At 39.2% G+C, this 10,890-nt stretch overlaps 1 protein-coding gene across 1 annotated transcript in view; it reads left to right on the top strand.

Moving 5' to 3' along the window:
* The first annotated feature begins 294 nt into the window (after window positions 1-294).
* Window positions 295-10,890, top strand: part of LOC133632223 (neurogenic locus notch homolog protein 1-like) — a 56,225-nt gene continuing 45,629 nt past the window's right edge. Inside the window, exons 1-7 of the mRNA XM_062024527.1 lie at window positions 295-554; window positions 616-954; window positions 3,979-4,101; window positions 4,186-4,419; window positions 8,272-8,427; window positions 8,620-8,805; window positions 9,101-9,214. Coding sequence (XP_061880511.1) covers window positions 356-554; window positions 616-954; window positions 3,979-4,101; window positions 4,186-4,419; window positions 8,272-8,427; window positions 8,620-8,805; window positions 9,101-9,214 — 1,351 coding nt within the window. The 5' untranslated portion in view covers window positions 295-355. The remainder of the gene's footprint in view (window positions 555-615; window positions 955-3,978; window positions 4,102-4,185; window positions 4,420-8,271; window positions 8,428-8,619; window positions 8,806-9,100; window positions 9,215-10,890) is intronic.

The following is a 10,890-nucleotide window of genomic DNA, read 5'->3' as shown; positions in this document are numbered from 1 at the left end:
TCACAACAAAATTAGGCATAATAATGTGTTAATTCCACGACTGTTTATATCGGTACCGGTTGATATCGGAATCGGTAATTAAGAGTTGGACAATATCGGAATGTCAGCATAAAAGCCATTATCGGACATCTTTAGTCTGAAGTGACATGAAATCTATTATTGTATGTTTTCACTTTTACACATGTATAAAGGATTCCAGCACCCACACAGTAATGCTGAAGAAGAATATTAAGAGATAAATGTAACAACTAAACCCTCTGAATCAAAATATCAAACCTTTTCCTTCACCAGGTGCCGTGATGGGTATGCTGGAAGCAGGTGCCAGTTCCGTGACCCTTGCACTACGGGGCTTTGCATGAACGGCGCCACATGCAGCGTCGTGACAAAGGCGAACACAGTGGACTTCAGCTGCACCTGCAAGCTGGGCTTCGCCGACCGCCGCTGCCAGACGCCTGTCAACATTGCATGTGTCGGCATGCCGTGTCGCAACGGAGGCACCTGCGAGGTGGAGAGCCTGCAGACGTACAAGTGCCGCTGCCCACCTGGATGGTCAGGTAAGACTTTTCAGGCTGTAGTGTTTGTAGGATAGACAATTAATCATATTTGTACTCCTAGGTAACCAGTGCCAGCATCCCGACCCCTGTGCCTCGAATCCGTGCGCCAATGACGGCCGGTGCGCCGCTATCGAGTCCCATTACATCTGCTCCTGCACGCAGTTCTTCTCTGGAAAGACCTGCAGCCAGGACGTCAACGAGTGCGATGCCAACCCGCCCCCTTGCAAGAACGGCGGCGTTTGCGTCAACGTGGTCGGTGGCTACCGCTGCCAGTGCCCGGCGGAGTACATAGGCAAGCACTGCGAGAGCCTCTACCTGCCATGCAACCCATCACCTTGCCAAAATGGAGGCACCTGCGTCCAGAACGGAGATACCAGCTATGAATGCACTTGTGTGCCAGGTAGAAACATAGCATTCTCTTTTATTCTTATAAGAAATGTTTCCGATTGTGATGACTGTCCATTCACCAATCATTGGACTGCAGTGATAGTAGGGGTGTAACGGTACGTGTATTTGTATTGAACCGTTTCGGTACGGGGGTTTCGGTTTGGTGCGGAGGTGTACCGAACAAGTTTCCACACGGACATATTAAGTAACGTACTGCATGCTAGCAAAAGACGACATGTCCGGTGAAAGGGCTAGGATAGACTGACCACACGTCCTCTTTTCACCGGACATGTCCTCTTTTGCGGGGCTGTCCGGGCGGAGTTTCTTAAATGCCTCAAATGTCCGGAATTTTGAGTTATGGTTGCGTGTATTAACAATGTACGTTCAGGGTTAAGAAGGGGTTAAAAACAAAACAAATTGTGCGAGCAGCAGCATTGGTGAGGGAGGGGCAGAGACAGAGAGAGAGAGAGAGTTATGATAAACGCGCTTGCGTCGCCAGACTCTGCTTTTTGTCGATAGATTTATCAGATTTAATTTTTTATTATCTATAGCAGGGGTGTCAAAAGTGTGCCCCGAAGGCCATTTGCGGCCCACGGCTAATGTTTTAAAGGCCCACGGCACATTCTAAAAATACTATTAAAATAAACAAAAACATAACAAAAGTGAAATAAAAAAGCTTAAAGGTTAAATGTAATTTAGAAAAAGTTGCAATTTTAAAGGCCCATGGCACATTCTAAAAATACTATTAAAATAAACAAAAACATAGCAAAAGGGAAATAAAAAAGCTTAAAAGTTAAATGTAATTTAGAAAAAGTTGCAATGTTGACTAATACAACAAAGCTGTTTTTTTTTTCTTTCAAACTGTCATTGCTCAAAACATAACATTGAATCAAAATCAATGTTATTATGAATTTTTTACCTAGCCAAGGTTCCCATTACTTCACATCAAATATTCCACTAAGAAAAATATTTTTGGTGGAAGATTTTGCAAATTTGGTAAATAAATAACCAAAAAAATGTATATTTTGTTGTTTTCTTACTGTACCAAAAATGAACCGAACCGTGACCTCTAAACCGAGGTACGTACCGAACCGACATTTTTGTGTACCGTTACACCCCTAAGTGATTGGGTTCATCCTTTCAATCAGGGGAGTCAAAAGTGCGACCCAGGCGCCATTAAACAGAAACGTCGGGTTAAAACTCCTCTGATTTAAATGCTATTGCAGTGATGTCATGTCAAGCTGTATGAGCACAAGTGTGTTTTTCCGTGTGCGCAGTGTGTGAACGGAGGCGGGGACGGGAAAGCATCTGGGCTTATCATAAGGAAATGGTCAAAGGACAACATCCTTTGCACATAGCACAGTGAGGCTCAGCTTGCTGAGAGTATGAGCCCTCCTACCATCTCATCACCTCCAAAGACTCACATGCACACACATAAACACACGATTTGTTTTTGTCCCAAGTCCTGAAATCGACGCAACAAATCTGTGGGTCAGCTTGCCATCCTGTACGTCCTTTTGAACCTGAAAATAATTGTTGTCAAAACAATCAATTAGGCAGGTCACACAAACATCTTTACTAGGAGTGTAACGGTACCTGTGTTCGTAATCGGATTTTTCGGTGCGGAACATTTACTACAGTACAGAGAAGGGACTGCTCCGGAAGTGTATAGTCACGGGTCTACTCGGTAAACAAATACAGTTTGGCTAGCGATATTGCCAAGGGGAAGCCAGAGCTTGAAAACACTCTCCTATTAGTGAAAACTGTGCCTTTCTGACGAAATACGTAAACAGAGTGGATAAGACGAAAAGCACAATGAGAACTGTTCAAACTCTGTTGCACTTGTCTGCACTTGTAATTCATGGAACTGAATTAACTTTTTTTGGACACCACTGTTGTAAACTATTATTTAATTATTTGAAATATACATCAATATCATTAAATTGCACTAAAGTTTTGTTCCCTTACTTTACCCATAAATGAACCATAGCATGACCTTAAAAACCAGGGTGTCCTAAACCGTGATTATGGCGTATGGTTAGACCCCTAACCTTTAGTGTTAAAGGGAACTGTACTTTCTTTGGAATTTTGCCGATTGTTCACAACCATTATGAGAGACATGACGGATGGATTTTTTTTGGCTGATTAATGCTATCTGCACTGCAAAAACTGAAATCTAAGTAAGATGAAATATCTCAAATAAGGGTGATATTTTCTTATTTTCTGTCTGATAAGATCATTCTTCTTACTAAGCAGATTTTATGTTAGTGTTTTACTTGTTTTAAGGGTTTTGGTCCTAAATGATCTCAGTAAGATATTACAGCTTGTTGCTGAGATTTGATGACCTATATTGAGTAAAACATGCTTAAAACTAGAATATCAACTGTTGCAAAGCTGTGTCATCAACACTCACAAGTATAAAACTGCTTTTTTAAAGTAATCATTTCTTACTTAAAGCATGAAAAAAAATCATGATGCCGAGCGCATATCATTATGTCAAGATAATGGCACTAGCATTTACTTCATTTAAGAATATTTTTCAACATATTGAGCAAAAAGGTCTTTTTTTTCTACCAAGAAAAGTGCACTTATTAGTGAGAATATACTTATTTTAAAAGTTTTTTTGGATTCATTGAGGTTAGCTCATTTTACTTGTTTTGGAAAGTCTTGACAAGCCGAATTTTCTTGTTCTATCGGCAGATAATTTTGCTTAGTTCAAGTAAAATACCACAAATTTTTGTATTTTTTTCACTTGTTTTTGAACACTGACTTTTTGCAGTGTGTTTGCCATTTTTCTAATATAGAATCCAAGCATTTCCAATGTTATTACTTATTAAAATGTACCACTTGACTTTTACTAAACGGTGAAGTTGCCACAAACCTCAAGAGCACAGATGGAGGGAAAAGACAGTTAACCGTAGTTTCATTCTTTCTCCTGTTAACTGTTATTTGCCACATCGGGAGGGAAGAGTAACTGACAGTTTGAAGTGTCAGTCCAGCGCATCAATATTAACATTACTCAATATTTTCTTGGCAGGCTTTACCGGAAAAACCTGCAACCAGAACATTGATGACTGTCCAGGCCACGACTGCCAGAATGAAGGGACCTGTGTGGACGGAGTCAACACCTACAACTGCCAGTGTAGACCCGAATTCACAGGTGAGGGGTTTCAAAACACTTGCAAATGCGGACTTTACAACTAAAGATTTGCCTGTATCACAACTGTACTTATTCCCTCTCCAGGTCAGCTCTGCACAGAGGACGTGGATGAGTGCCAGCTGATGCCCAACGCCTGCCAAAATGGCGGCACATGCCATAACACTTACGGCAGCTTCCAGTGCGTGTGCGTTAACGGGTGGACGGGGGACGACTGCAGCGAGAACATTGACGACTGTGCCAGCGCCGCCTGCCACCACGGGTCCACCTGCCACGACCGCGTTGCCTCGTTCGTCTGCGAATGTCCTCATGGCCGCACAGGTTTGGATTGTGTTGGCTATTTCTTGTTACTTTAGCACAGGGGTCACCAACCTTTTTGAAACCAAGAGCTACTTCTTGGGTACTGATTAATGCGAAGGGCTACTAGTTTGATACACACTTAAATAAATTGCCAGAAATAGCCAATTTGCTCAATTTACCTTTAACTCTATGTTATTATTAATAATTAATGATATTTACACTTAATTGAACGGTTTAAAAGAGGAGAAAACACGAAAAAAAATGACAATTTAATTTTGAAACATAGTTTATCTTCAATTTCGACTCTTTAAAATTCAAAATTCAACCGAAAAAAAGAGAAGAAAAACTAGCTAATTCGAATCTTTTTGAAAAAATTAAAAAAATAATTTATGGAACATCATTAGTAATTTTTCCTGATCAAGATTAATTTTGGAATTTTGACGACATGTTTTAAATAGGTTAAAATCCAATCTGCACTTTGTTAGAATATATAACAAATTGGACCAAGCTATATTTCTAACAAAGACAAATCATTATTTCTTCTAGATTTTCCAGAACAAAAATTTTAAAAGGAATTCAAAAGACTTTGAAATAAGATTTAAGTTTGATTCTACAGATTTTCTAGATTTGCCAGAATTTTTTTTTAAAATTTTAAACATAATAAGTTTGAAGAAATATTTCACAAATATTCTTCGTCGAAAAAACAGAAGCTAAAATGAAGAATTAAATTAAAATTGATTTATTATTCTTTACAATAAAAATTTTTTTTTTACTTGAACATTGATTTAAATTGTCAGGAAAGAAGAGGAAGGAATTTAAAAGGTATATGTGTTTAAAAATCCTAAAATCATTTTTAAGGTTGTATTTTTTCTCTAAAATTGTCTTTCTGAAAGTTATACGAAGCAAAGTAAAAAAAATTAATGAATTTATTTAAACAAGTGAAGACCAAGTCATTAAAATATTTTCTTGGATTTTCAAATTCTATTTGAGTTTTGTCTCTCTTAGAATTAAAAATGTCGAGCAAAGCGAGACCAGCTTGCTAGTAAATAAATACAATTTAAAAAATAGAGGCAGCTCACTGGTAAGTGCTGCTATTTGAGCTATTTTTAGAACAGGCCAGCGGGCTACTCATCTGGTCCTTACGGGCTACCTGGTGCCCGCGGGCACCGCGTTGGTGACCCCTGCTTTAGCATGTTAGCACTTGTTAATAGGGGTGTGGGAAAAAATTTATTCGAATTCAAATCGCCATTCTCACGTTGCACGATTCAGTATCGATTCTCATTTTTCAAAAATCGATTTTCTTTTTTTTTTTAATTAATCAATCCAACAAAACAATACACAGCAATACCATAACAATGCAATCCAGTTCCGAAACCAAACCTGACCCAGCGACACTCAGAACTGCAATAAACAGAGCAATTGAGAGGAGACACAAACACGACACCAAACAATCCAAAAGTAGTGAAACAAAAATGAATATTATCAACAACAGTATCAATATTAGTAACAATTTCAACATAGCAGTGATTAAAAATCCCTCATTGACATTATCATTAGACATTTATTAAAAAAAGAAAGAAAAAATTAAATAAAAAAGAACAATAGTGTCACAGTGGCTTACACTTGCGTCGCATCTCATAAGCTTGACACATTGTGTCCAATATTTTCACAAAAATAAAGTAAGTCCTATTTTTGGTTCATTTAATAGTTAAAACAAATGTACATTATTGCAATCTGTTGATAAAACATTGTCCTTTACAATTATAAAAGCTTTTTACAAAAATCTACTACTCTGCTTGCATGTCAGCAGACTGGGGTAGATCCTGCTGAAATCTATGTATTGAATGAATAGAGAATTGTTTTGAATCGGAAAAATATCGTTTTTGAATCGAGAATCGCGTTGAATCGAAAAAAATCGATTTATAATCGAATTGTGACCCCAAGAATCGATATTGAATCGAATCGTGGGACACCCAAAGATTCGCAGCCCTACTTGTTAAGGTCCCTCGTTATACTATTTTGCAACAATTTTAAATTAGTGTTAGAGGTCCCACAATAGTGTTTTTGGCCAAAATCTAGTCTTGATGTTGGAACAGTTTAAAAATGCTTTTAGTAAGCCCTACTGCGAACACGCCGTTTTGTGTGTCTGTAGCTTTAATGCTAATGAGTTGTGTTCGAGACAGTGTGCGTTTTACAAATTTTTACGAATACAAAGTAATTCTGCACTTGTTCAGATCTTTAATCAATCAATCAATCCCTAACAACAAAGTAACATTAGGGAGTTGGACAGGGCACACATGTTAGAGACGTCAGCTAAGCTATGTTAGCATAGCTACATGCTAAGATTACGTTCATATTTGAACAATAACATCGTGCTAGTTTAGCCCATTTACTAAAGAAAAACGAAATGATCAAACTTACAGCTCTCGCATCTGTAACAGACTGATAGGCAAAACATTTTTTGATGTGTAGCGAAGCCTGCTTCTTTTTTTTTTTTTTTACAACACTATGCTTGGTAAAGTATTGCGAGTAAACCTGGGGTGAGCTCATCTAGCTAGGGGCATGACAGAGTTATTGTGTCCATGAGGAAGGTTTTTTCTTTCATGATGTCATAAAAAGCAGCAACTTTAAAGGCAAGCATCTGTGGGCCTTTTCTTTCTAACACATAGGGATGCTGAAAATAGTCGTTTCACAGCCAACTCGCAACATATTATGATCTGAATAGAGCCCTAAATTTAAAGGAATAAAAATATGTTTTTAGGGTATTTCTGCGCTAATTCGCAGGGTCTATATTTCATAGCCAAGACAAATGCTGTAACCTGTAAACTGTTTTGAAAATAGTGATTTGATATAATTCGAGAATCATTTCTGAATAAAATCATCACCCCAAGAATCTGAATCGGATTGAATCGTGAGTTGTAAGATTCAAATGCCTACTAACAAGTGAGGGAGATGACAGATTTTCCTCACATTTGGTGTCAATTAACATGCTCTAGGGCAGTGATAATCAAACTGTGGTACGTTTACTAAGAGTGGTTTCTAGGGGTATGCTAAAGAATCACTTGATGAAAGTACAGTGTTTTATTTTCCTACATTTAAACACAGCGTTACTGTTCAAACTGTGTGTAGTGTCACATTCGCCAAAAACATTAAATATACAACACAAAAAAATTTGCTTGTTTTTAATAAATACTTAGGCCTACTACGCTACTTTATTTTAATGTTGGTTATTATGGTGGTACTTGGAGAGCCAAGTTTTTTCTTAAGTGGTACTTGGTAGGCCTGTGAATCTTTGAGCACCACACGATTCAGTTTGGTTCTTGGGGGTAACGATTAGATTCAGAAACGATTCTCGATTCAAAACGATTCTTGATTCAAAATCTATACTTTTTTTAATAACATTGGGTGCCAGTTGTATGATTAACTACAATTCTCAATAAAATAGATAAACAGCTCTGATCAATTTCTATATTACTTAAATGAAAACGGGTTTTGTTTAATAAAATTAATAAAGTCAAATACAAATAAGGCAACAAAAGAAGTTTCCAGAACTCTTTTGTAAATCTGTACAGAAGATATGGATTTTTTTTCTTTTTTAATCGATTATGAATCGTTACAAATAAGAATCGCGATTAATCTAAAAAAAATTTTTTTACACCCCTAGTAGTTGGTGAAAAAGGTTTGAGAACCACTGCTCTAGGGAGACTTATTACTGTTAGCGCATCATTAATAACAACATTTTGCATAATGGGGGGGTCTTTGAACACAACATGCAGGTGAACACTGACTTAATGAGTCACAATATATACACTGAATAAAGTGGACTTACAAGGTTTGGCGTTTTGGTTTAATTGAGTCTGTATTTGGCTGCAGGTCTGCTGTGCCAGCTGGATGACGCCTGCATCAGCAACCCTTGTCAGAAGGGCTCCAACTGTGACACCAACCCCGTCAGCGGGAATCACGTCTGCACCTGCCCTCCGGGCTACTTGGGGGTCTCCTGTGATCAAGATGTTAACGAGTGCTCGCTTGGTAAGAACGCCAACCAAACCCACCGATCTCTCAATGAATTGGCACCAAAAACAGAAATTCAATTTAGTACAGTAATCAAACTATGCCAATTTACTACGATTATGTTTTTATTATGTTTACAATAGCGTAACACATTATGTAGCATGGAATTGCACTTGTACAAAAAGTTAAAAGTAATCCTGTTTGGAACAGGTCCCAACCCTTGTGAGCATGCCGGAAAGTGCATAAACACCAAGGGCTCGTTCCAGTGTAAGTGCCAGCGGGGATACGTGGGGCCGCGCTGCGAGCTGGACATCAACGAGTGCATGTCCAGCCCGTGCATGAACGAGGCCACTTGCCTGGACCAAATTGGCGACTTCCACTGCATCTGCATGCCAGGTTTGTGTTGGTGGAAGTTTAACTTCATAACTTGGACATGGACAAAAATGTATAGGGGCACAGCTCATACTCAAATATATCCCAGACATTATGGATGATTTATCCTGATTCTGTTGTCCCTATAGCTTATTTTAATCAATATATTGATAAAACAAGAAGTCTTTGGACTGCTAAATAGAAGCTCTGGTCCCATTTGTATAGCTTGTGTTTAAAGTCCAGCGCATCAGTTAATAACAGAGGTGTGAAAAAGCATCTCTGGTCTAACCAACACACACTTCCCTTGATAATTGACCAGGCTACGAGGGGGAGTTCTGCGAGATCGATACGGATGAGTGCGCCCACAGCCCCTGCCTGAACAGTGGCAAGTGTATCGACAAGATCAACGCCTTCCACTGCCAGTGCCCCACAGGTGAGGCCGCCGTAGAGCCGACGAAGTGAGGAGGGATTGGTGAGGGGGAGCGCTGGGCCAGGGGGCGCAGAGGTCGATCACTCGCTCTTTTTTTTTTTCTCCTCCCCCCTCCTCCCTCTAAAACATAAACACACTGGCGCAGACACAAACAGCTCTGTGGACGGGCGCTAATCCCAAGCCCTGAGGCAGGCTTACACAGGCCCTGCTAGTCCTGAACTAAAGAAGCAACGAAGGAAGAGAAGAAGAAAAATCTATGGGGGAAAGGCTTGTGGAAGTTTCAACTTTTTCTACAAGTTTGTTTTATCCTTTAACAAAGTTATGTGGGTGACTGTTAGACTTAATTGTGACTGGGTACAAGGGAAAGTTGATACAGTCACACGTTACTGGTATTTTGTGCGTTGACATGGTCATTTGTTCCAGCTCACTGGTTGTTTTGGTGCACAAATTCCTCTTGAGTATCACTATTTGTACAAGACGTGCTGGTGTTTTGTTCAGTGAAGGAATGCCGCTACTGAATCTGGAAAACAGACAAAAAAGAAAGAGAGAATAAGTGCATTGAATGTTTCAGCAAACATGTTCACTGAGCTGGAAATTGTTTTTTCTTTAATTTTGCGGTAACGATCAAAGCCAGCCTGGGTGGGGAGGAACAGGAAAGAAGAGGGACGTAAAGAAAGAAAGAGGCGATGGATGCTTAAGAACACTCTTAGTATTTGTGAGGAAGTGGTGGCAGTGAAAGTATTTGGGGGGGGGGCATGATGGTGGTATAGTGGTGGAATGAGACGCATGGACCGTTAATGCAGAAGCAGGAAGGGAGGAGTAAAGGAGGGTTTGGGGGGGGTTCTTAACCGCCGTGCTTGAAATGGAAATTTCTCACAGTTGAGAGGGTCCCCTCTTTTCATTTCTGTACACGCAATAGCCATGGGAACCCCACTGAGAGCCATTGAAATTTGTCATTTCTGCAGTCTGGAGGGTGGGGGGGAATCCAAAATGGTGTATAAAGAGTTTGGCCAACTAAACAACAGGCGCCATGACTGCTACCAAAGACGTGTGCGGCTGTGCCCGAGTGCATGTAATTGCTGTCGTTTTGGCGTTAGTTTTTCTGACGAAATAAACCAATATAATATTAGGGGTGTAACGGTACACAAAAATTTCGGTTCGGTACGTACCTCGGTTTAGAGGTCACGGTTCGGTTCATTTTCGGTACAGTAAGAAAACAACGAAATATACATTTTTGGGTTTTTTATTTACCAAATTTGCAAAATCTTCCACCAAAAATATTTTTCTTAGTGGAATATTTGATGTGAAGTAATCGGAACCTTGGATAGGTCAATAATTCATAATAACATTGATTTTGATTCAATATTATGTTTTGAGCAATGACAGTTTGAAAGAAAAAAAACAGCTTTGTTTTATTAGTCAACATTGCAACTTTTTCTAAATTACATTTAACCTTTAAGCTTTTTTATTTCACTTTTGTTATGTTTTTGTTTATTTTAATAGTATTTTTAGAATGTGCCGTGGGCCTTTAAAACATTAGCTGCGGGCCGCAAATGGCCTCCGGGGCACACTTTTGACACCCCTGCTATTGATAATAAAAAATTAAATCTGATAAATCTATGGATAAAAAGCAGAGCCTGGCGACGCATGCGCGTTTATCATAACTCTCTGTCTCTGCC

The sequence above is a fragment of the Entelurus aequoreus genome, linkage group LG17 (assembly GCF_033978785.1).
Source record: "Entelurus aequoreus isolate RoL-2023_Sb linkage group LG17, RoL_Eaeq_v1.1, whole genome shotgun sequence".
In the NCBI taxonomy this organism is placed as follows: Eukaryota; Metazoa; Chordata; class Actinopteri; order Syngnathiformes; family Syngnathidae; genus Entelurus; species Entelurus aequoreus.
The sequence above is the reverse complement of the archived record's forward strand: the minus strand, read 5'-3'. Positions and strand labels throughout refer to the sequence as shown.